This window comes from Phyllobates terribilis, unplaced genomic scaffold (assembly GCF_046119375.1).
Source record: "Phyllobates terribilis strain yellow unplaced genomic scaffold, ASM4611937v1 Scaffold_7__3_contigs__length_470593459, whole genome shotgun sequence".
Taxonomy (NCBI): Eukaryota; Metazoa; Chordata; class Amphibia; order Anura; family Dendrobatidae; genus Phyllobates; species Phyllobates terribilis.
The window spans coordinates 424,858,313-424,885,417 of NW_027362767.1; the positions used below are offsets into that span (position 1 = coordinate 424,858,313).

The 27,105-nt window shown below is 46.3% G+C and overlaps 2 protein-coding genes and 1 long non-coding RNA gene across 3 annotated transcripts in view; 2 read left to right on the forward strand and 1 right to left on the reverse strand.

The window, feature by feature from the left end:
- The window catches only part of LOC141155166 (gastrula zinc finger protein XlCGF66.1-like), a 33,926-nt gene extending 27,667 nt beyond the window's left edge, over positions 1-6,259 (forward strand). The window contains exons 7-8 of the mRNA XM_073641864.1: positions 2,863-3,649; positions 3,774-6,259. Of these exons, the coding sequence (XP_073497965.1) occupies positions 2,863-3,632 (770 nt within the window). The 3' untranslated portion in view covers positions 3,633-3,649; positions 3,774-6,259. The remainder of the gene's footprint in view (positions 1-2,862; positions 3,650-3,773) is intronic.
- Positions 6,260-10,408: 4,149 nt separating this feature from the next.
- LOC141155169 (FK506-binding protein-like) lies at positions 10,409-12,688 on the reverse strand. Its single transcript, XM_073641866.1, has 2 exons — positions 12,531-12,688; positions 10,409-11,470 (listed from the first exon to the last, which is right to left on the reverse strand). Exon 2 carries the CDS (start codon positions 11,432-11,434, stop codon positions 10,637-10,639), a length of 798 nt encoding a protein of 265 aa, XP_073497967.1. The 5' UTR covers positions 11,435-11,470; positions 12,531-12,688; the 3' UTR covers positions 10,409-10,636.
- On the forward strand, positions 12,652-15,187 carry LOC141155170 (uncharacterized). The gene is made up of 3 exons (XR_012247518.1): positions 12,652-12,896; positions 13,554-13,661; positions 14,885-15,187. It is a non-coding gene; the product is annotated as an uncharacterized lncRNA (long non-coding RNA).
- Positions 15,188-27,105: the final 11,918 nt, after the last annotated feature.

The following is a 27,105-nucleotide window of genomic DNA, read 5'->3' on the forward strand; positions in this document are numbered from 1 at the left end:
GGGGGATGATTTGAACTTTTACATTTATATGTATATATATATATATATATATATATATATATATATATATTTAAACTTTTTATTTGCTTCAATAGCCCCCCTTAGGAGACTTGAAACTGCAATCATCCGATCGCTTATGCTACATATAGCAGGGCTGCAATGACAAGCATGGGGGTCTTCTGCAGACCCACAGCTGTCATGCCAACACGCAGGTACCCCGCAATCATGTGACGGGGCGCCGATGGGTGGGTCTTATGATGCGCTTCCAGCGTGGTCGAGTTAAATGCCACTGTCAGTGATTGACAGCGGCATTTAACATGTTAACAACCGTGGGTGGATCGTGATTCCACCCGCAGCCCTTAAAGGCACATGACAGCTGATCACATCAGCTGTCATGTGCTAGGAAAGGTGTGGGCTTAGTGCCAGAGCCCGCTTTTAAAGGGGGGTAAACAACCTTTGACGTACCTATACGTCCAAGGTCGTAAAAGGATTCTGTCGGCAGGTTTTTCCAATATAAACTAATGCCACCTCCTCTACCTCTTTTGTACCGCAGTCCAGCTATTTGAATTTTTAGGCCCCATCTCCCTTTGCATATATAAAAAATACCTTTTATAATTTTCCCATGACTTATGCTAATTGCCATGGGCCTGTCCAATGCGCATTACTGGTCTTTTAATGGCGCCTCCTCTATTCCTCTGCAATGATACAAGAGAAAAAAGGAGTGTGAGAGATTTACATTGTGGATGACGTAGGGGTCAGTATTGGGCCCTCTTCTGTATGTATGACATAAGACATGTCATCGACATCAATTAAGGCAGGAGGATGCGACTGCAGGAATAGAGGATAGTAAAAGCTGAGGGCACAACCAATAGTGCGATCACTGACCACACAATTAGGGTATAAATGCAATGATACAAGAGAAAAAAGAAGTGTGTATGAAATAGTCAGGATCACCTATGATAAAGTATGATCATTTTTATTAATGAACAATCAAACAGTATAATCATAAAAACAATTAAAAAGACAAAATAGGCTACAGATAACCAGCAGAGGGTCCGTGAAGGGACTGGCAATCCTCTTCCAATGTGCTCGCTAAGAAAAAATCCACAATAATAATATTGTCACAGGGAACACAATACAAATCCCTTGGAAAGAGAAATTACAGTATACAAAAAGGACAATGTGGAAAGGCAAATTAGAAGCCAGATGTATTATCCGGAAACATCCATGATGGAATCCCATAAGATCTACTCAGAAAAATAATGATGCCATCCAGATACCCATAGGAATATTTAGTAGAAGAATGCAAAGAGATAGATAGATAGATAGATAGATAGATAGATAGATAGATAGATAGATAGAAGGTATATCCCTGATATAAGGATGTGCTAAACCTCATTAAATCAGTACAAAGTCAGTATGAGGTATGAATCAGAGGTAATTAACCTACTGCAAAGTGAACCCTTTTGAGAATAAAAGAGTAAAAGATCAAAAAGGCATCAGCTTCATGATTCAAGTCAAGCAAATCTAGTGGAACCTGTTAGCGGCATGGTAATGGAGGGAGGACCCCACTCGTATCGCCACCTGAAAGCATGGCTTCCTCATGGGTGAAGATGGAAAGACTGATCAAAGTTCATTCTATATACACAAAAGATAATTGTTACCCTATGGAGTCAGAGAGTCCATGTTTTCGAAGCGGCGACAGGAAGTGCGGACTGCGCCGGTGCGCCCAACATGTCATAATCCCAGCGTCACCACTAATGGTGAGGTGAGTAGATTGCTTATAGCGCAAAGTTAAATAAATACGAATATGTGGGCGTGTGATGTAAGAAATATCTAGTGCGCCTGCGTGTAAAATATATGTGACAATATTATTATTGTGAATTTTTTTCTTAGCAAGCACATTGGAGGAGGATTGCCACACCAACCCTCTCGTGGTCATCTGTAGCCTATGTTGGCTTTTTAATTGTTTTTATGATTATACTGTTTGATTGTTCATTAATAAAAATGATCAAATGTTATCATAGGTGATCCTGACTATTTCATACACATTTCTTTTTTCTTCTTGTATCATTGCATTTATACCCTTAGTGTGTGGTCAGTGATCCCTATATCTATTGGTTGTGCCCTCAGATTTTACCATCCTCTATTCCCACAGTTGCATCTTCCTGCCTAAACTGATGTGGATGACATGTCTTACATCATCCATACAGAAGAGGGCCCAATACTGACCCCCTACGTCATCCACACTATAAATCTTGTGCCTTTGTAGTTGAAGCACAGGCCTGTGCAGGTGCACTTGACTCTGATACTATGGGCGCATGCGCATTTGAAAGGCAGAGTAAAGTGCCTGAGTAGACCTGTGCTTCAACTGCACAGGCACAAGATTTCCAGTGTGGATAACGTAGGAGTCAGTATTGGGCCTTCTTCTGTATTGATGACGTAGAACACGTCATCCACATCAATTAAGGCAGGAGGACACCATTTACAGTGCTGTGGTGATGATGTAAAAGTCAGTATTGGGTCCTCTTCTTTTAATATATTTGTTACTGACCTTGTAGAGCAGTGTTCTCTATATACCGATGGCTGTACAAGAGATGTTAAAGGTGGTGGCTTTAGTTTATACTGGGAATACCTTCTGAAAGGTTCCCTTTAAAGCCAAAATTAGTTTTGTCCTCAGCGATTTAATATTATCTGTAGAACATTTGGCAATAATATTTGATATGTCTAATCTGTAGGTAGAAAATAAATCATTCTGCCTGACAAAAACGAATCATGGCTATAATAAATGCCTTTACAGCTGTAATATCCACTAACTGAGTCGTGTTTATAAGAAAACATATCTGCCTTTATTCCCAATAGGTGTCCCCCCAAAACTCCAGTGGAACACTCTCCCTTCTCATTTTGAACTTGGATGTAATAGTCATGGGGAACACTTTATTGCCCCAAGTCTACCATCAGTCACCCACAGAAGAGGTCCATCATCTCATCCCACCTCTATCAGGAGGCCACGTGTTCAATCACTAAGTACTTATCAATTTCCGTGTGCGGAATGTGGAAAACTTTTTATATCTCAATCAAAACTTGTCAGACACCAGTATATTCACACAGGGGAGAAGCCATTCACATGTCCCGAATGCGAAAAGAGCTTCAAAGATAAAAGACATCTTCTCGATCATCTGAAAATTCACACCGAAGAAAAGCCACACGCCTGTCCGGAATGCGACAAATGCTTTTCCTATAAATCGAACCTCGTCATCCATGAGAGAATCCACACCAAGGAGAAGCCATTTTCCTGCACAGAATGTGGGAAATGTTTTGTATCCAATTCAAAACTTATCAGACACCGGAGAAGTCACACGGGAGAGAGGCCATTTTCATGTTCGGAATGTGAGAAAAGTTTTTCTTACAAATCAAATCTGGTCATCCATCAGAGAACACACACAGGAGAGAAGCCGTACTCCTGTCCGGAATGTCACAAATGTTTTGTCTCTAATTCCAAACTTGTCAGACACCAGAGAATTCACATCGGGGATAAATCTTTTTCATGTCCAGATTGTGAAAAATGTTTTGCCAGGAAAATAGGTCTAGTCAGACATCAGAAAAGTACTCACGCGGGAGAGAAGCCGTAATCATGTCCAGAGAGCAGGTGAGCAGACTCCTAGACTTCAGAGATTAGAAGTTTACAATATGGAAAATTTACTTATTTTCATACATTTTCATTGGAGAATTTATTTAAAAAAGTTTTTCCTCCTAAATAATATTTTTTTTAGGTGATACAGAACTGGGATCCCAAAGCCTCCCGCAAGAATGGCTGCTCAAAATTTCTGATCTTTTACTGGTTCACTTGAACTTGTCCGGGTCCCAAGTAACCTGATGTGACAAGATGGCCCGCGCTCGTCCCAGGTGGTAAAGGTTGTGGGGTGAGATAAAATAAGGGGCTGATCGCCAAAAACAAAGGCAGTGATATTCTGCGGCTTCAGGGGACATGCAAATGAAGCATTTCAGTCTGTATAAAATTGATAGCACACGTTCAGTTTAATATCTGTGTCTGGCCGAGGAAGGTGCTTACAGCAAAGTTCTTACCAATGTTTCAAACTTTTTATTGCTAGATCGCTAGGATCGAAGGTTGAAGAAGAGGTAGGAAATTTGAATGTGCGTCTGCTGATCCTGCAGTCACTGCTGTGTTAAACAACTCTCCTCCACGTCATATCTGCTGGGATCAGAGATTACCCTTTAGATGCCTTGGTCAATTGGAGGCTGTGGCATCTAAGGTGTTTAGCAGAAGGAGAAAGCTTCCTCAGTCACCCCAATAAGTTGGTACAGGTTGTAACAACAGCCCCCAGAGCTGTCATTTTCGTACTCCTAATATGATGCCAGACTAACACTGAGGAATCAGAAATTACCCTTTAGATGACTTGGTCATTGGAGGCTGTGATATCTAAGGAGGAGGCTTCCTCAGTCTCCCCATCAAGATGGTATGGCAGCCAGAAGTGTAACAACGGCCCCCCATGGCTGTCATTTTAGTACTCCTAATATGATGCCACAGTAACACTGAAGAATCGGAGATTACCCTTTAGATGCATTGGTCAATTGGAGGCTGTGGTATCTAAGGTGTTTAGCAGAAGGAGAAAGCTTCCTCAGTCACCCCAATAAGTTGGTACAGAGTGTAACAACAGCCCCCAGAGCTGTCATTTTCGTACTCCTAATATGATGCCAGAGTAACACTGAGGAATGAGATTACTCCTTAGATTCCTTTGTCATTGGACGTTGTGGCATCTAAGGTGTTTAGCAGAAGGAGAAAGCTTCCTCAGTCACCCCATTAAGTTAGTATGGCAACCAGGAGTATAACAACAGCCCCCAGAGCTGTAATTTTATTACTCCTAACAGGATGCCTGCGTAACACTGAGGAATCAGAAATTACCCTTTAGATGACTTGGTCATTGGAGGCTGTGGTATCTAAGGAGGCTTCCTCAGTCACCCCATCAAGATGGTATGGCACCCAGGAGTGTAACAACGGCCCCCCATGGCTGTCATTTTAGTACTCCTAATATGATGCCACAGTAACACTGAAGAATCGGAGATTACCCTTTAGATGCCTTGGTCTTTGGTGGCTGTGGCATCTAAGGTGTTTAGCAGAAGGAGGAGGCTTCCTCAGTCATCCCATCAAGTTGGTTTGGCAGCCAAGAGTGTAACAACAGCCCCCACAGCTGTCATTTTAGTCTTCTAATAGGATGCCAGGGTAACACTGAGGAATCGGAGATTACCCTTTAGAAGCCTTGGTCATTGGAGGTTGTGGCATTCTAAGGTGTTTAGCAGAAGGAGAAAGCTTCCTCAGTCACCCCATCAAGTTGTTATGGCAGCCAGCAGTCTAACAGCCCCCAGAGCTGTCATTTTCGTACTCCTAACAGGATGCCAGAGGAACACTAACAAACATATAGTGCACTGCGATATGAACATAAAGCAGGGAATTATACGAGCGATCAAAAGACTAGTCTAGTCCTCTAGCGGGATTAAAACAAGTTAAAAGGATTATAAATGCTTCATTACGTGAGGGAAAAAATATACAAAATGGACATCAGCAGAATCGTAATGACCAGAGCCATATGATTAGCTTATTTAACCCACTACAATAAAAAAAAATCAGTCAGAATTGCTGTTTTTTTTTTTTGTTTCTCTCAAAACCAGAATAATAATAGCTGAAAATGTTCTATGTATTGTAAAATGATATAAAAAAATATTGACTCGTCACACACAAAAAAAAATCATGCTGACCCGAAGAATAGCATTACTATGTCGTTTATAGCGCACGGTGACACCGAGGGAAACAATAAAAGAAAACATAAATTGCAGAATTGTATTTTTTTTTAATTTATCCATCTTCAAAAAAATGAATAAGGTTTTATGATACATTATATCACACTTTGTCCTGCACAAAAAAAATCCTTCTACAGTTACCTTGGTGAAAAAACTAATAAAAAGTTACAGTTCTTGTAATGTGAAAACTAAAAGACTTAAAATAGTAAGAAGTTATTTAGTCCCAAAAGCGACAAAACTTTTTCCCAACTTTTGTTCTATGATTTTTCTGACTTCTCAATGTGATGGGGCAGAGAAAACGTGGTGGCACCTAACGCCCGACCCTCCTAAGTCTCCCACAGATCAGCCTTTATGTCTTTAATTTAATCTCTGTTTTTACTTGTAAAATATTATTTTGGAAAAATCAGTAATCTTATGGGAATAAATATCCAGTATTTCTTCAGGAAGTGTCTGTCTGCTTTATCCCTAAATCTGGGCATTTAGCTGAAGTGATGGAAATAATCTACTTACCTAATCGTGATATTAAAGAGTAAGACTTACTTTTTTTGTAAGGTCAGAAGTGGGGAGTTTTTGTGCTTATTTTATTCCCTCCAAGTATTACATTTTTCGTGGGTTTTTGTAATTTTTTTCTCCTAAACATATTTTCCTTTAATATATGCCGGATATCTCCTAATAAAGATTTAGCTCACATGTAAAGCGTCATGGAATAAATGGCGCTATAATAATAAATAATAATTAATTTGGCCAACTCCCCAGATAAAACCATTATTGATCACAGGTGTAGTTTGAAAACTGTCCACAAGGTGGCAACGGCACCAAGGAGATCAGTCGGCTGATAGCAGAAACAATAGCTCACAAATCAAAGCCAAATCTAACAAAGCTGCCATAGAGGACAGATAATATATATACAGTACAGACCAAAAGTTTGGACACACCTTCTCATTTAAAGATTTTTCTGTATTTTCATGAATATGAAAATTGTACATTCACACTGAAGGCATCAAAACTATGACTTAACACATGTGGAATTATATACTTAACAAAAAAGTGTGAAACAACTGAAAATATGTCTTATATTCTAGGTTCTTCAGAGTAGCCACCTTTTGCTTTGATGACTGCTTTGCACACTCTTGGCATTCTCTTGATGAGCTTCAAGAGGTAGTCACCGGAAATGGTTTTCACTTCACAGGTGTGCCCTGTCAGGTTTAATAAGTGGGATTTCTTGCCTTATAAATGGGGTTGGGACCATCAGTTGTGTTGTGCAGAAGTCTGGTGGATACACAGCTGATAGTCCTACTGAATAGACTGTTAGCTGCTTTTTTCTTGCCATAATACAAATTCTAAGTAAAGAAAAACGAGTAGCCATCATTACTTTAAGAAATGAAGGTCAGTCAGTGCGAAAAATTGGGCAAACTTTGAAAATGTCCCCAAGTGCAGTTGCAAAAACCATCAATCGCTACAAAGAAACTGGCTCACATGAGGACCGCCCCAGGAAAGGAAGACCAAGAATCACCTCTGCTTCTGAGAATAAGTTTATCCGAGTCAGCAGCCTCAGAAATCGCAGGTTAACAGCAGCTCAGATTAGAGACCAGGTCAATGCCACACAGAGTTCTAGCAGCAGACACATCTCTACAACAACTGTTAAGAGGAGACTTTGTGCAGCAGGCCTTCATGGTAAAATAGCTGCTAGGAAACCACTGCTAAGGACAGGCAACAAGCAGAAGAGACTTGTTTGGGCTAAACAACAGAAGGAATGGACATTAGACCAGTGGAAATCTGTACTTTGGTCTGATGAGTCCAAATTTGAGATCTTTGGTTCCAACCACCGTGTCTTTGTGTGACGCAGAAAAGGTGAACGGATGGAGTCTACATGCCTGGTTCCCACCGTGAAGCATGGAGGAGGAGGAGGAGGTGTGATGGTGTGGGGGTGCTTTGCTGGTGACACTGTTGGGGATTTATTCAAAATTGAAGGCATACTGAACCAGCATGGCTACCACAGCATCTTGCAGCAGCATGCTATTCCATCCGGTTTGCGTTTAGTTGGACCATCATTTATTTTTCAACAGGACAATGACCCCAAACATAACTTCAGGCTGTGTAAGGGCTATTTGACCAAGAAGGAGAGTGATGGGGTGCTACGCCAGATGACCCGGCCTCCACAGTCACCAGACCTGAACCCAATCGAGATGGTTTGGGGTGAGCTGGACCGCAGAGTGAAGGCAAAAGGGCCAACAAGTGCTAAGCATCTCTGGGAACTCCTTCAAGATTGTTGGAAGACCATTTCCGGTGACTACCACTTGAAGCTCATCAAGAGAATGCCAAGAGTGTGCAAAGCAGTCATCAAAGCAAAAGGTGGCTACTCTGAAGAACCTAGAATATAAGACATATTTTCAGTTGTTTCACACTTTTTTGTTAAGTATATAATTCCACATGTGTTAATTCATAGTTTTGATGCCTTCAGTGTGAATGCACAATTTTCATAGTCATGAAAATACAGAAAAATCTTTAAATGAGAAGGCGTGTCCAAACTTTTGGTCTGTACTGTACATTTACAGTCCATAAGGGGCTATCGAATGCAAAAATCCTTCAAAACCTACAATGGGCTTCAGCATAAATATGTATGGCGGAGCCACGTGCCTGCAAGCAAAATGTCTGCACAGCGGTGGCCGAGCGCTTTAGATGGCAGGAAAGGACAAGCACTGACTTTATTGCTATAGACTTGTTATATCTCCGGCCTCCGGATCTGAGCTCCTGCCTCATCTACACCTATAAAGCAGACCGGGGACCCGGCGGTCAGGCCGGGAGTTGTGATACCAGCACAGTCCATGTTTTATGTAAGTGTTTGTCGTCCTAAAACTGTGCAACAGGAGCCCCAGAAAGGAGAGCACAGCCGCCGATGACAAACTCATCTAGACCGCTGGGCTCTGCATAGGCAGCAACTAAAATTATAACAAGTGCACTGTGCTCTTCCAGACTCGCCTCTCAGTTTTGAGATTTGTCACAAATTTACAGAAGTTTCCCCTGCAAAAAAAACAAACATCAAGGAATATTTCAATCTACACTTCAGTATCAAGAAAGATCAGTAGCGGGAGATCGTCCGCTCTGAAGTGCTGCTCTTCATATCAGGGGTAATGTGAATGTCTGTGGGGAGACCGCGGATTCACCAAAGGCCTCATGACGAATAGTAAAAATCCTCATAAGTGTTGTAATAAACTTTACGGTATTAGGGTTAGGACTAGGATTACAGTTGGGACTATGGTTAGGATTAGGACTAGGATTACAGATAGGACTAGGGTTACAGTTGAGACTACAGTTAGGACTATGGTTAGAATTAGGCCTAGGGTTACAGTTGGGACTATGGTTAGTATTAGGACTATGGTTAGGATTACAGTTAGGACTACGGTTAGGACTAGGGTTACAGATAGGACTAGGGTTACAGTTGAGATTACAGTTAGGACTACAACTAGGGTTACAGATACAGACAGGACTAGGGTTACAGTTGAGACTACATTTAGGATTACAGTTAGGACTATGGTTAGGATTAAAACTAGGCTTACAGTTGAGACTACAGTTAGGATTTGGACTATTACAGTTAGGAATACTGTTATGGCTAGAATTACAGTTAGGATTAGGACTAGAGTTACAGTTGGGATTACAGTTAGGACTATGGTTAGGATTAGGCCTAGGGTTACAGTTGAGACTACAGTTAGGACTACGTCTAGGATTACAGTTAGGACTATGGTTAGGATTAGGACTAGGGTTACAGTTGAGATTAGGACTATGGTTGGGTTTAGAGAGTGGGAAACTATAGAGTACAAGAAAAGCAATCAGCCACAGATATCACCTGCACAGACGAGTCATGGATGTAATGTGCGTACATGTAATGGACGTCTCACGGTTATTCTGCATCAGATGAAGAAGGGGAAACAATGACGGCAATCTGTAAATCACTGAATTTACCTGTACAGGTCACATGTCATGCCGAGACCTACATGCTATAATGCAGCGGGATCTGCACCCATCACTGGCGCACTCCTGTCATCTTCTGTCTGTCGATGACCCCTGAGGACCCCTAGATTGAAGGGGAAACCGCAGCATCTTGAGAATTGCGATTGGGATTTGTGCCTTTAGGTTTTTATATTTTATCAGGAAATAATGGTGGAACGTGCAAAAAGCCTATTAACTGAGACTGTGACACCAGAAGTAAACCTCACCAAAATCTGGCCCTATGGATGAGCTTTATAAAGAAGAGACAGCCATCTCTCACGACTCCCCCATAAACACAGGCTCTTGGTCTGTGTTTTCCACGGGGACACAAGAACATTGAAAATCGAACTATTGGATCCTTTTCTCCCATCACATCATCTTTCGAGGAAGACCACCGTGCACATCAGATGGAAGATTGGTTTCTTCAAAAAAACATGATTTAGGCCGACTCTCACCCAATGTGTATGGAGACCTTAAATTGTTCTCTTGCCTTCTCCAGTGGCCTGAATTCATCCTGCCTAACCTCCTCCTAGTGGGTCATTAGTACAGCTGGGGTCGTTATGGCAATGTAGAAGGATATAAAGAAGCAGAATTAACAAATAAGTGGAATAAATAATTAACTTTATTTGTACATGGATATCAGCCAAGCGTCCAGTGCGTCACTCCATACATCGGTGCATCTATGGACAACCTTCCTGAGGCAAACAAAGCAGGAGTCTGTCCTCTCATCAGAGACAGAGTGGCAGTGCAGGCCCCCAGTAGTGATCAGATCGCAGCCCTTCAGGTGATGTGGGACTAGTAGGGTTACTGAGGCACGGAAAGGAACATTACTTTAAAGGAACATTTTCCCTAAAGCTTTACTGATCTGGGCCTGCTCACTCTTCTGCTTTTCCCTGACTTTGACGATTTCTATTCTTGCCTCTTTGTTTCCCGGATCCAGTTTCAACAGTTTTTCTAAATCTGCCCTTGCCCCCATCCAGTCTGACATGCCCGCTCTGGCCATGCCCCTCCTGTACAAAGCTTTCAGGTGGTCAGGGTCCTTGTCGAGAACTCGGGTGCATCTCACCTCAGCCTCACGTAATCTTCCCTTCTTCAGGTCACAAGCCGCCAAGTTAGAAAGCAGGGCAATCTTCTCCTCTTCTGCATCTCCAGGTGTACAGACCAGAAGTCTGAGGGCTCGGGCATATCGTCTTTCTGCCCCCTCGAGGTTCCCGTCTCGGTACGCCTTCCCGCCCGCCTCCCGATCTCTGACTGCCCTCTTAATCTTCTCACTCACATCTAATTCCCACGCCTCCTTTCCATCTTCAAAACTCGCTAATCGCAGGACAAACTGAGAGCCCAGTGCACGGTCCACTCTGCAGACTTCTCCAGGAACCATGGTCTCAAGACATTGGTCAATGAGACGGTCCCGACTGGAGTCACCTTCCCCCAATTCTATCTGTTCCCAGCTGCCTGCAGGATACCCAGCGTCTATGGTAATAGGGTCACCAGGAGCTTCCAGAAATATGGTGCACCTGGCACCTTCTTTGGGTTTGTCCACGCCTGATCCCAGCTGTAGGATGGTCTTGGTGAAGCTCCCGTCTGGGCACGGCCAAGATCTGCAGATTGGTGATGTTGGAGGACTCTCCATAGCCTCTCACGATTCCTTGGTCGAAGCCTTACTTATCTGTAAGGAATAAAAAAATGCATAAATGAAGATTATCTGCAGGATACAGATTATAAAGAATGAATATTAATACAAGGAATCACTCAGGAACTGGCAGGAGAATCACAGCTATTCTACAGCCGGTATCATCCCAGGACGGAGATATCCAATGGGCACCGGGACATCTCCCAAAGGTGCAGAACCCGGGAGGGGGCAGGGTGAGGACCTTCCTTTTGGTTTTTGCATGTTGTTTTCTTTCATTACTATGTGACTTTTTTGTTACTTTATGCAGAAAGTTTAATAAATAATAATTGTATCTGATCACAAGAAAGATTAATTAACCCTTTCAGGTGAATAAGAAGCTTTTAAGCAAACAAAACCCCGGTAATTTTTGTATCTTCAGGAGCCGTACTCCTTAGAGAGCAGAAGACCCCGAACTTATGGTGGGATCCATTTACAACCATGTAGACCCCCAGTACTCATACATTTATTACCCATCCTGTAGAAAGGTGAGAAATCTCAGAGGGTCCGATCCCTCCAAATGGGTTGTGGGGAAATGTAATGGAGTCCTTATAGTGTGGGGGGTCCACTCTGCTTGACAGGACCAGCACATACTTGGGTGTATGCGGGGGTTTCTGCACACACTTGGGGTCCCGGCGCATACTTGGGGTCACGTGGGGGTCCCGGAACACACTTGGGGTCCCGGCACACACTTGGGGGCACGCAGAGCTCCCGGCACACACTTGGGGGCACGCGGGGGTCCGGGAACACACTTGGGGGCACGCGGGGGTCCCGGAACACACTTGGTGTCCCGGCACACACTTGGGGGCACGCAGGGGTCTTGGCACATACTTGGGGTCACACATTGATCACTTTCTCTTCGTCTTCTGCAGATAGCTCCGCTCTATTTCGCTTACCTCTGCTATAACCCTTCACTGCTCCTGTAGGACTACAACATCCAGCATGCACTGACTACACATGCTCTGCAGGAGCCGACACAAACAGAAGAGGGCGCCGTGCAAGAACAATAACTGATCATAATGCACATGTCCACCTGCTGTGGTGGTAGTGGCCGTCTTACCTCTACAGGTTGCCCAGTGGTGTCCGCCCTGATGCTCTGCATATGACTGGCGGCTCTGCTGAGATCAGCAGGAAGTGCAGGGTAAGGATCAGGCGGAGGTTGGATTTCCCAGCATGCTCTGCAGCCCCCTCCCTCCTGCATTGCAGATGCAGAAAGCTTGTGTAACAGAGGAGTGGTGATCACAACAAGGAGAGGCTCAGAGAGACAGCAGTCGGCACTCCACAGAGAGACAGTCAGCAGGCGACAATCCACAGAGAGACAGTCAGCAGGCGACACTCCACAGAGAGACAGTCAGCAGGCGACACTCCATAGAGAGACAGTCAGCAGGCGACACTCAGGACACCATGGTGTGACTGATCATTAATGGTGAGTGCTCTGCGTAGGGGAGTGGGATGAGGTGCAGCATGGTGGCTCAGTGGTTAGCACTGTACGGTGGCTCAGTGCTTAGCACTGTAGCCTTGTAGCCCTGGGTTCAAATCCCACCAAGGACAACATCTGCAAGGAGTTTGTATGTTCTCCCCGTGTTTGTGTGGGTTTCCTCCGGGTTCTCCGGTTTCCTCCCACACTCCAAAGACATACTGATAGGGAATTCATATTGTGAGCCCCAATGGGGACAGTGATGATAATGTGTCTGAATTGAAAATCGCTGCGGAATATGTTGGTGCTATATAAGTAAAGAGATTATCATCACAACCCTCCATCCGGCCCTGATAATCTGTTACACTGTATCAGTGCAGCATATTCAGCTCTCAGACTTGATATAGTGTAACAAACCCTCAGCAGTGAGAATGGAGGTCGGGAGGAATAGTGGTCGCATCTAACGACTGTGAATGGTCCTCAATGTCTTTACTCCTGGGTGGTCTCCTGCTGCCCCCCCATGATGGGATCTGCCCCTGATCCGGGGTGTGACGCCTACATAGGAGATGGCGGAGGAGGCTTGGACTTATCTTTTCCTACATTTTCTTGTATAAGAACAAGTTTTACAACATATTTAGCTTATTTTTTTCATGTTTCTCTGTGCAGCTTGCCGCTATGTGGCTCGCAAAATAGCCGGAGGGGGAGAGGCGGAGAAAACCGTGGCCAACGTGGTGGCCAACGGGTCCAAGAAGCCATCATGTGTTCTGCGCCAAGGTAACATCCCGCATGGCCGCAGCCATCCAACTGCTTCACCCTTAGAGGATACAGCAACTAATCGGCCATTTTCTGACTCATTAAAATTAATGCGACAACCACAGGGGTCCATGGTGAGGGGGGCCACAACGCTGATCTGCTCTGTCACTCCATCCTGCTGCCTCCACTAGGGGGAGCTCACTGCAGACAGATTTTTATAGCTCTTGCTAGCTGTACACGTCCTGACACAGAGAGCTCCCCCTAGTGGCGACTGCAGGCTGCCAGGATTTTATATTTTGACTCAGTCTATGTATGAAAACAAAGCTCTGAACTCTATAAAATCAAATTATGGTGGAAGTAACTTACTATGTACTAATCTGCCATGCACATGTATTGTAAGGTCTAACATTAATATCTTCTCTCTGGAGCCCTGCGTCCCCGTACGTGCAGCCTATATATGATGCCCTGATGCTATTATTGTGTTATTGTCGGTGTGACCAGTCTCTCCTCTGACATTTGCTGTGTCATGCCTCATCTGCAAAATGATAGTGCACGCAGGGAGCATCAGTGGCCAAAAGGGGGAGTGTAGTACATCATAGCATTAAACATATATTTATTACTATGCTGTATAACACTTCCCCCCTGTGGCCACTGCTGCTCACTGCAAGCACTATTTATATACTGTATAATAATGAATAATAATAATAAAAAAAATTCTGCTATAATTTACATCCCCATCTGCTAACCATCACCTACATATTAAAAAAATGAATAAATAAAAATAACAAGAGCAGCATATAGGAAAGAAGACTGGCAAACAGGTGCTGATGCCGTATGGCACTGGATCAGGCAGTGTTGTTTGGGGGGTAATTGGGGGCTCTATGATAAGGTGCTGTGTACTGCTTGTATTTACTGTCACATTATGGTAAATTATTTGGGGGCTTCATGGAACCTACAGTGGCACAGGCCGAATGTCCGTCCCATCCGCTGGGTGATACTGACCCCTTGTTGAGCCTCTTCCGTGTTTCCCTTATTGGTGAGCGGCTCCAGCTTCTCTGCATTGTCTGCTGGAGTCGGTGGTGGTCTGGAATCCTCCTCTCTCATCAGAGGCTCATCTGTGCCGGCTGCCCTGGCACGGCCGTGGTGTGTGCCCGCTCGGGTGTGTGCCCGCTCGGGTGTGTGCCCGGTGTTGTGTATATTATAGTTACTCCACGTTTACATTACATCTTCTTTTTTTTATGTAGGATGCAAGAAGGAGAGTGCAGTCATGTCACCTGCGGCTTCCACCCCGTTAACTTCTGACACCGCAGAAGATTCCTCCAGCGTCTCTACTTCTCCAGACCCATCCAATAATCTGGCACGATATTAAGCAACACTGTGCCCCAAGAAAAGAAGCTGAAAAATGTGACGTGGGCTTTAAGCATATTCTCTTCCCAGCACAGCAGAAGAATGATCCTCCGCCCCACAGCCCCTGTGTACAGAGGTGGGGAGGGGGTGAGACCGACCGCTGCTGTGTGACGTGACAGAATAAAGATCTAATGTGCAAACCCGCCATGTAAGAGTCATTTATTATATGTAGATACAACCGACGTGTGCGCAGCAAGGCTGGCAAGAGAGGGACTTTACTATAATACTGCCCCTATGCACAAGAATATAACTACTAGAATACTGCTCCTATGTACAAGAATATAACTACTATAATACTGCCCCTATGTACAAGAATATAACTACTATAATACTGCTCCTATGTACAAGAATATAACTACTATAATACTGCTCCTATGTACAAGAATATAACTACTATAATACTGCCCCCTATGTACAAGAATATAACTACTATAATACTGCCCCCTATGTACAAGAATATAACTACTATAATACTGCCCCTATGTACAAGAATCTAACTACTATAATACTGCCCCTATGTACAAGAATATAACTACTATAATACTGCCCCTATGTACAAGAATATAACTACTATAATACTGCCCCTATGTACAAGAATATAACTACTATAATACTGCTCCTATGTACAAGAATATAACTACTATAATACTGCCCCTATGTACAAGAATATAACTACTATAATACTGCTCCTATGTACAAGAATATAACTACTATAATACTGCCCCTATGTACAAGAATATGTGGCACCCCAGGGGTCTGGTTTCCACAGTAATAGCAATATTATGTCTGAGAGCAGGTGGGAGGTCTCTTGGTCAGGAATCCTATGCATGCCACACCTCCTGCCCAGTCCTGGGAGGGGAAGAACTTCCCCTATATAAAACTGGGGCTGAGGCAGGGTTAGAGAAAACAGAGTAGAGAGAGAAGAGGAGAAGCAGCTATAGGAAAGAGAGATCAGGAGCTCTGGGGAAGTCGTGCTAAAAGGAATCAGGGGCTGGCAGCTGTAGAGCTCGCCCTGATTGAAGAGTTACCACCGGACCCGGAGTCCGAGGCTGTGGGGACTAATCCTTACCCAGCAGCAGAAACCGACCGGCAGGGGATTTCAGGTCCTCTGGCCAAGAAACCCGAAGGCACGGTCACACGCGTGGGACCAGCACCGCCGTCGTGGAGCGGAAGCCACTAGAAGGCCCCGAGTCACCGGCCATACGGGTGAGCACCACACGGTACACTCAGGGACGTGGGCTACTTTTACCCGCCTCTAGCAAGGTAGCCAGAAGAGTACAATTAGTTGGGGAGGCCTACAACTCCGCCTGGCCAGGGGAAATCCCATCTGCTCAAAGACTGACCAGGCCCCGATCGCTAGCCAGTACTCCGGGAGGGTCTATCTTTATCACCAGTAAAGACCCTGAACTACACCGCATCGTCTCTGAGTGGTTCCTGCTACCCCCATCATCCACGTCGGCTGCCCCGAGGCCATACCCCTCCCGTTGGGGGTTATACCATCTACGCTGCACAATCGTACCACCGGCCTCAGCGGTCTGCCCTGCAGCGGCAGCTCCATAGCTGCATTCAACGGGTGGCGTAGTCGTCCAACATCTACTGCTAATACTCAGCCACACAGTTTGACTCCCTGGGCACGGACCGGGTCACCGCCACGAGACTACTACCCCCAACAGGCCCGGCTCCGGGTAGTCCCCGCGTGCGCAACGCTACACCAAGTAGGCCCAGGGGCGCATCAACTTTTTGGCGTAGTCGGCAGGATTTCGTGCCCGCAACCACCAGGTACTGCGTGCCTGAAAAAGACTGTTCAAACTTACCAGTGGTGAAGATTCCCGCCATCCGGCGCCATCTTCTACCTTCTTCCCGCCATCCGCAAAGTTTTCCCGCCATCCGGCGCCATCTTCTGCCTTCTTCCCGCCATCCGTGGAGTTTTCCCGCCGTTGGACGCCATCTTGAAGACGCCGCGCGGGAAGAAGAGGGGCGTGGACTCCGAAAGCGCGCGAGAACTGAAGCCCCGCCTCACGTCCGGACGTTGCGTAAGGTCCTGGAAGGAGCCCAGCAGACGCCGACGTCACAGGAGCGCGACGGAAGGTCCTCGACCCTGACGATCCACTGCGGAGCCGCGGCCTACGGAAGAGGATCATCGCAAGGTAGGCCACGGTCCACTAGGGGGGGAGAAAGATGTCGGATACGGAGGAGAGCTTCACTGCCTCAACCCCCGCCAGCGCCACCGCTGCTGCAGTCATGCCTTTCACCATGCCCTATATCCCGGGGGCAGCCTGGCTACCCCAGTACTCAGGGGAGTCACATACCCTGAATGACTTTAGAGAAAAGCTGGATAGCCTCTTCCAGGTGTACCCCCTCACAGAAGAGCAAAAAGTGAGCATCCTGGTGGCCCAACTAACCGGGGCAGCCCAAAGGGAGGTAAAGTCCTGGCCACCTGGGAGGAGGACTGTCGCAGGGATACTAACCCGGCTGAGGGACACCTTTGATACCCGCACCTCAGCCGAGATTAAGCTTAGATTCTATGGGTGCAAGCAGTGAGCACATGAGAGTATAAGGGACTATGCACTAAACCTACAAGAGGCCCTGAGAGCCATTAAGCAGACCGACCCTGACAGCGTGGGAAACGAGGACAGGCTGTTGACCGAGCAATTTATAGAGGGACTATATTGCAATGTCCACCGAACCCAGTTGCGGGCCATAGCCTTACAGGATCCTCATCTGGACTTTGCACAGTTCAAGGACAGAGCCATCCGGGTGCTCCGAGAACCGACACCGGGTGGCGTTGTGACCCACAGGCGCCCAGCTATCACTTACCACCAGGAGGCGGCGCCCTTGTCGGCAGGGCCTGTGGGGGCTGATGCGCAGGCTTTGAACAATGACCCGGCTCCGGACCTGCACCATCAGGTCCAAGAGCTAGCTAAAAGCGTTGCTGCGCTAACCCGAACTGTGCAGTCTTTACAGGTTTCCACTCCAGGGAAGATCCAGCTGGCATCCGGACCGGAGGACATCCCGTGGGGTCGACCAAGGAGGACCCCACCGGCCAGAGGAAGACCCAGCGACCGGTACAACGAAGACGGACAACCTATCTGCCGCCGCTGCAATCAGCCCGGACATATGGCAAGGTACTGTCCTTTAAACTGGCACAACCTGGGGTAGAGGGCCAACCCCCAGGAAAAAGATCACCAGGCCCATCGAACTGGCGCGACAAATATGTGGGAGGACGTCCAGTCTTGCCTGTGGTACTGGATGGCATTCCTATGAGTGCCCTACTGGACACCGGGTCACAGGTCACCACCATCCCGTACGTGCTCTTCAAGCAGTACTGGAATGACTCGGATATAACCCGCTATCCAGACGACGACTTGAGTATCATCGCCAGTAATGGTCAGCCCGTGCCACAGATCGGATTTAAAGAAATGGCCATTAAAATCGGTAGAGTCGAACTGGCAGCACAGGAACTGATCATTGTAGACATTGACAAGCGCGAGAGTCACCCAAAGATAACTCTAGGAACTAATGTGATTGAAAATTGTCTTGCAGAGGTGATTTTCCTTTTACAGCAGGTTGCCAAGAACGCCAGCTCCGGCCAGCAGCGAGTGCTCCAAAAAGAGATCCGGGCACTGATGCGGCGGCAACAGGTGGAACTCTCCGGTGGTGAGATTGGTAGCGTAAGAATGTGTGACCCTTTCCCTATTGCCATGCCCCCGAAAAGTGAAATGATGATTTTGTGCCGGGCAGCTATTGGTCTGAGAGGTAGAGATTACCAGGCCATGGTAGAACCAGTCTACTCAGACAGTAGGCCCACCATTTTGACAGCACGGGGGGTAGTTGATGTACGCCATGGGAGGGTGCCCGTTCGTATAATAAATATTGGGAAAAGGGAAGTATACCTGCCCCGGTATGCTACGCTAGCCAAATTATATACTATCAACCAAAATTCTATACAGTCTGTGGAACCCTTGCCTCCATCTCACCCGGAGGAAGGTAACGGCTCTACGAAAATATTGGAGGATTGGTGTCAGCAACTACATTTGGGTACTGACTCCACTCCCTCCCACCAGAAACAGGGAGTCTACCGGGTGGTTCGAGAGTACGAGAGAGTGTTTAGTAAACACCCGTTAGACTTCGGGCGAGTCAAGGGGGTAGAACACCACATCCCCACGGGAGACCATCCTCCCATAAAAGAGAGGTATCGACCCGTACCCCCTGCACACTACCAACACGCCAAGGGGATGCTTAGAGACATGAAGGAGGCTGGAGTAATCAGGGATAGCTGTAGCCCCTGGGCAGCTCCACTAGTCTTGGTCAAAAAGAAAGACAACACCATGAGAATGTGTGTAGATTACCGGAAAATTAACCGTATCACACACAAAGATGCGTACCCCTTACCAAGAATAGAGGAGTCTTTGGCTGCTTTAAAATCTGCTAACTTCTTCTCCACCTTGGATCTCACTAGCGGGTACTGGCAGGTTCCTGTAGCAGAGGCGGACCGGGAGAAGACCGCATTCACCACCCCGATGGGACTTAGCGAGTTTACCTGCATGCCGTTCGGACTCTGCAACGCACCAGGGACCTTCCAGCGATTGATGGAATGCTGTCTGGGACACCGAAACTTTGAGACGGTCCTGTTATACCTGGACGATGTCATCGTCTATACCAAGACCTACGAGGACCACCTGAAACACCTGGCGGAAGTGTTCGAAGCTCTGGCAAGTTACGGCCTAAAGGTGAAACCCTCCAAATGTCACCTCCTGAAGCCAAAGGTGCAGTACCTGGGACACGTGGTGAGTGCTGACGGAGTGGCTCCCGACCCTGATAAGATCACCGCAATTAAGGAATGGCCAAGCCCCTCCAGCGTAAAGGAAGTGAGGCAGTTCCTCGGGTTGGTAGGCTACTACCGAAGGTTCATTCCCGGTTTCACCAAAAAGGCAGCTCCTATGCAGGACCTCCTGGTAGGCCAGTCCAGGAAGGCCAAGAACCAGAAGCCACCCTTCAGATGGGAGAAGCTGGAAGAAGAGTCCTTCCGCCAGCTGAAGATGGCCCTCACGGGGGATGAAATCCTGGCGTACCCTGATTATAGCCAGCCCTTTATCCTCTACACCGACGCCAGTAACATCGGGCTAGGAGCCGTACTGTCCCAGATCCAGCAGGGGAAGGAACGGGTAATTGCTTACGCCAGCCGAAAACTGCGACCCACCGAAAGAAACCCTGAGAATTACAGCTCATTTAAGCTAGAGTTCCTGGCAGTGGTGTGGGCAGTCACCGAACACTTTAAGCACTACCTCGCTGCTTCCCGGTTCACCGTGTACACGGATAACAACCCGTTGACACACCTGGACACTGCAAGACTCGGTGCCCTAGAGCAGAGATGGATGGCCCGCTTGTCCAACTATGAGTTTACAATCAAATACCGGGCAGGACGCTCCAATACCAACGCGGACGCCCTGCCCAGGATGCCGAACCTACCGGACGTAGGGGAAGATTCAGAGGAACTGGAAGAAGTTGAACTCCCCGCGTTCCACCGTCATGGGACTATCCAGTATTCCCACCGTGTAAGGAGTAAGCAATCCGCTACGTTCAACCCATTACCTCATTACAACTGGGCGGAGACGCAAGACAGTGACCCTGCCGTCCGACTGGTAAAGGAGATGCTGACTCGGCCAGATGCACGCCTTGACCCAGACGCTCCGGAGGAAGCCAAGCAACTGTGGGCTGAGAAGAGTCGACTGTTCCTTTACAAGGGGAAGTTGTGCCGCAGAATGGTTAACTCCCGGACGCATGAACTAATCTGGCAAGTAGTGGTGCCAAGAAGAGACGCAGCTATTGTGATGGAGGCATACCACGACGGAGCTGGGCACTTCGGATGGAAGAAGCTGGAGTTCCTGCTGCGCGGGCGGTTCCATTGGGTAGGCATGAGAGGAACCATCGAGAGGTGGTGCAGAGACTGTGGCCCATGCAACCTAAGAAGGAGGGACCGTGCCAGCCAGAAGACTCCCCTGCAGTCCATCATCACCAGACAGCCGTTGGAACTGGTAGCCTTGGATCATGTAAAACTGACCCCAAGCAGAAGTGGCTACGTCTACGCATTAACCATCGTGGATCACTACTCCCGGTTCTTGGTTGTCGTCCCCGTCAAGGACTTAACGGCTCAAACAGCAGCTAGAGCCTTCCAGCAGCACTTCTGCCATCCGCACGGATACCCGGAGCAGGTGCTGACGGACCAGGGGCCTGCCTTTGAAGCGGAAGTCTTCCAGGAGTTCTGCACCCTGTATGGCTGCCGGAAGATTAGAACAACACCCTATCACCCGCAAACTAATGGACTTTGTGAGAAAATGAACCAGGTGGTGATAGATCTTCTGAAAACATTGCCCCTGGAAGAACGTAGTCTGTGGCCTGAAAAGCTGCCCGACCTGGTGGACCTATACAACCACATCCCTGTAGGTTCCACCAACTGTACCCCGGCTTACCTAATGAGGGCAAGACCTGGTAAGCTTCCTGTTGATCTGGAGATGGGAGTCCTGACACCCGAGGACACTTCACCAGAAGCAGACTGGGACACAGAGAGGCAGCAGCAGTACCGGAAAGTACAGGAGAGCGTGGAGCGAAGTCTCTGTCAAGCTAGGGAAAGACAAGAGAAAACTTACAACCAGTATGCTCCCACTGTTCCCCTGGTGCCCGGAGAGCAGGTCTTGAAGAGGAAAACACGGCTCCACAAGTTGGACGACCAGTGGGAGAAGGACCCGTACACCGTACTGCCCTCAAGCCACGACAACCCAAAGATCTGTACAATCAGTAAAGACGGAGGGGAAACCACAGCCATTGTATCCCGGGATCACCTGAAGAAGTGTCCCGAACAGCTACGGAACCCTGAAGAGGAACAAGAAGACCCTCGACCCGTAGAGGAAAGGGAAGATATGGTTAGTACTGTGCTCGGAGACTTCCCTCGGTCTTGGACTCAAGTCAATGGTGCTGTTGTGGTACCCGTCCTCACGTTCCTCCAACCAGCATCCCAAGTGCCTACGGAGACACAGGTAGAGCTGGAAGAACAGCCGGTCCAGGAGGCAGAAGACCCCACACAAGCAGACCAGGAGAATCAACCCTCTGCTTATAGTGAGCCTGCCATACCCCTAGTGAGCCAAAGAGTCCGTAGACGGCTGCCCAGTTTACCCTTGACAGCTCCTATACCCTGTAGCTCAGGACCAGTCAGCCAGCTCCGTAGGTCCACTAGGGTCACTAGAGGCCAGTTGCCCATACGGTGGAGGATCTAAATATTCAAGCTATTTTATTAATGTTTACCTGTTTATTGTTGCTTGTGTATAATTATGTGTTTCTAGTTATTTGTAGGAGTCTTTAGTGGATTTACCGGGAATCCTTTGTGCATATAGTTGGAGCGTAACCCAGGACGGACTAAAAGACTGATAAGGACTCGGGGCAGGACAGACCCCTACCTGGTTACGTCTCCCTGTTTTGGTGAAATGGACACCTTTGTTTTCCTCAAAAGTTACACCCGGTTGCGGACACGCCGTGACCACCTTATGTGTTGTCTCTACCAGAACGTTATTGTTTATACCTTGTTATGTTTACAAAAGTATGTTTAGTCCCGGAGTACTAAATTTCACTAGGGGGGAATGTGGCACCCCAGGGGTCTGGTTTCCACAGTAATAGCAATATTATGTCTGAGAGCAGGTGGGAGGTCTCTTGGTCAGGAATCCTATGCATGCCACACCTCCTGCCCAGTCCTGGGAGGGGAAGAACTTCCCCTATATAAAACTGGGGCTGAGGCAGGGTTAGAGAAAACAGAGTAGAGAGAGAAGAGGAGAAGCAGCTATAGGAAAGAGAGATCAGGAGCTCTGGGGAAGTCGTGCTAAAAGGAATCAGGGGATGGCAGCTGTAGAGCTCGCCCTGATTGAAGAGTTACCACCGGACCCGGAGTCCGAGGCTGTGGGGACTAATCCTTACCCAGCAGCAGAAACCGACCGGCAGGGGATTTCAGGTCCTCTGGCCAAGAAACCCGAAGGCACGGTCACACGCGTGGGACCAGCACCGCCGTCGTGGAGCGGAAGCCACTAGAAGGCCCCGAGTCACCGGCCATACGGGTGAGCACCACACGGTACACTCAGGGACGTGGGCTACTTTTACCCGCCTCTAGCAAGGTAGCCAGAAGAGTACAATTAGTTGGGGAGGCCTACAACTCCGCCTGGCCAGGGGAAATCCCATCTGCTCAAAGACTGACCAGGCCCCGATCGCTAGCCAGTACTCCGGGAGGGTCTATCTTTATCACCAGTAAAGACCCTGAACTACACCGCATCGTCTCTGAGTGGTTCCTGCTACCCCCATCATCCACGTCGGCTACCCCGAGGCCATACCCCTCCCGTTGGGGGTTATACCATCTACGCTGCACAATCGTACCACCGGCCTCAGCGGTCTGCCCTGCAGCGGCAGCTCCATAGCTGCATTCAACGGGTGGCGTAGTCGTCCAACATCTACTGCTAATACTCAGCCACACAGTTTGACTCCCTGGGCACGGACCGGGTCACCGCCACGAGACTACTACCCCCAACAGGCCCGGCTCCGGGTAGTCCCCGCGTGCGCAACGCTACACCAAGTAGGCCCAGGGGCGCGTCAAATATACCTACTATAATACTGCCCCTATGTACAAGAATATAACTACTATAATACTGCCCCTATGTACAAGAATATAACTACTATAATACTGCCCCTATGTACAAGAATATAACTACTATAAAACTGCCCCCTATGTACAAGAATATAACTACTATAATACTGCCCCTATGTACAAGAATATACCTACTATAATACTGCCCCTATGTACAAGAATATAACTACTATAATACTGCCCCCTATGTACAAGAATATAACTACTATAATACTGCCCCCTATGTACTAGAATATAACTACTATAATACTGCCCCCTATGTACAAGAATATAACTACTATAATACTGCCCCCTATGTACAAGAATATAACTACTATAATACTGCCCCCTATGTACAAGAATATAACTACTATAATACTGCCCACTATGTACAAGAATATAACTATTATAAAACTGCCCCCTATGTACAAGAATATAACTACTATAATACTGCCCTCTATGTACAAGAATATAACTACTATAATACTGCCCCCTATGTACAAGAATATAACTACTATAATACTGCCCCCTATGTACAAGAATATAACTACTATAATACTGCCCCCTATGTACAAGAATATAACTACTATAATACTGCCCCTATGTACAAGAATATAACTACTATAATACTGCCCCTATGTACAAGAATATAACTACTATAATACTGCCCCTATGTACAAGAATATAACTACTATAATACTGCCCACTATGTACAAGAATATAACTACTATAAAACTGCCCCCTATGTACAAGAATATAACTACTATAATACTGCCCCCTATGTACAAGAATATAACTACTATAATACTGCCCCCTATGTACAAGAATATAACTACTATAATACTGCCCCCTATGTACAAGAATATAACTACTATAATACTGCCCCTATGTACAAGAATATAACTACTATAATACTGCCTCCTATGTACAAGAATATAACTACTATAATACTGCCCCCTATGTACAAGAATATAACAACTATAATACTGCCCCCTATGTATGAGAATATAACTATTATAATACTGCCCCCTATGTACAAGAATATAACTACTATAATACTGCCCCTATCTACAAGAATATAACTACTATAATACTGCCCCTATCTACAAGAATATAACTACTATAATACTGCCCCTATCTACAAGAATATAACTACTATAATACTGCCCCCTATGTACAAGAATATAACTACTATAATACTGCCCCCTATGTACAAGAATATAACTACTATAATACTGCCCCCTATGTACAAGAATATAACTACTATAATACTGCCCCCTATGTACAAGAATATAACTACTATAATACTGCCCCCTATGTACAAGAATATAACTACTATAATGCTGCCCCCTATGTACAAGAATATAACTACTATAATACTGCCCCTATGTACAAGAATATAACTACTATAATACTGCCCCCTATGTACAAGAATATAACTACTATAATGCTGCCCCCTATGTACAAGAATATAACTACTATAATACTGCCCCCTATGTACAAGAATATAACAACTATAATACTGCTCCTATGTACAAGAATATAACTACTATAATACTGCCCCCTATGTACAAGAATATAACTACTATAATACTGCTCCTATGTATAAGAATATAACTATTATAATACTGCCCCCTATGTACAAGAATATGATGCTATAACAAACCAAGTTATCTGGCAAATGCCTGTACTGTTGTGAAGTGCAGGCTGTGCGTGAAAATCGGCCATGTTGCTGCCAACCGCCAGAACATCTGGTACAACATCTGTGGGAAGATTGGTCACCCTCGTAGATACTGGCAGGGGTAGAGATTCTGGAGGAGGAGGCCTTAAACTCGGGGACAGTACTGACCAGGTCAGAGGGCCACCAGGGGTCCACTCAGGTACCACCAGAGCAGCAGTGTTCAGAGGGGGCACAGGGGAGCATGGAGGTCGTCCCTCAGGAGCAGCAGTCACAGGAAGGAACTACTTCAGTATCACCATCTGTATCTGAAGAAAATAGCAATCCGAGTAAAAGAAGAAAATGACAAGACCTCAACGTAAACCTGAGGAGGAGTATGACTCCGGACAAAGTGCCAGGAAGAAGGTCCAGAGTTCTGCAGGTGTAATGGTCGTGTCTAATAGGTTTGATGTTCTGTCTGAATCTAACGTGAATTTTTGAAAAAGAACTAAAAACAATAGAGGACGAGTGTGACTGGAAGAGAGGACCATCCATTTACAAAGCGGAAGCACGTACCTGTGGACACACGTAGAGTCTGACGTGGAGACTGGTGGTGGACAGAATGACTCTGACTTATGATGACGGCCTATAGTTGTTGTATTGTGATGGCGGGGTTTTCTTTAAAAGTGGCCTGAACATGAAGAGCATTACGGTGAGGAGGACAAGGTACGGTCTATGACCGTCTCAGGTATCTGGAGGCAGAAGTCATCTTTCTGCAGGAGACACGGCTGACGACTTAAGGGCTTATGAGAGGGAATGGAGGTCCATCATTCTGGTCACTGGCTGTGGAGCCTCACACCGGGGTCACTATTCTTTTTATCACCAGCGATGTGACAGTATGATGGAAGTGGTCATGAGAAGGTGTCGGGTCCTGGAAGCCATTGTTCATGGTACGATGGCTTCGGCTTATTAACGTCTATGGGCCACGGATGGTGACTGACAGGGTCCAGCTGTTTGATAAACTCAAGCCATATCTCTTCACCTCTCTTCTGTGGTAATTGCGGAGGACTTCACATTGACAGGACCGGGACCCAGGGGTGGCAAAGTCTCAACACCTTCACGCCGCAGCCAATTTCCATTTTTGTGTTCCCGTTTTTTCCTCCCCTTCTTCCCAGAGCCATAACTGTTTTATTCTTCTATCCACATAGACATATGAGGGACGAGAGGTACTTCTGAATAATACCATTCATTTTACCACATAGTGTAAACAGGGAAAAAATTCAAACTGCGGTGAAATTGTGAGAAAAAAAAAACAATTCTGTCATTTTTTGGGGGAAATTGTTTTTACAGTCTACATTTTTGTGGTAAAAATGACCACGCAATATGATTCTCCTCATCAATACGATAACGGAGATACCGAAAAAGGCCATTTTTTTTATTATTATTATTTTAGTGGTGAAAACAAAATCAGTACTTTGCAAACAAAAGTTTTTTGGGGTTGTGTCACCATTTTCCGAGATCCGTAATATTTTTATTTTTCGTCTGATGGAGTTGTGGGGTGGCTTATTTTTTGCGGGGCGAGATGACGTTTTTACTTGTACCATTTTGGGATAGATGTGACTTTTTGATCGCTTGTTGAAGCGGTTTTTGTGGAATTGAGGCTACCAAAAAAACCATCATTTTGGCATTCTTTGATTTTTTCCATGTACGGTGTTTACCGATCAGGTTAATTGTTTTTATAT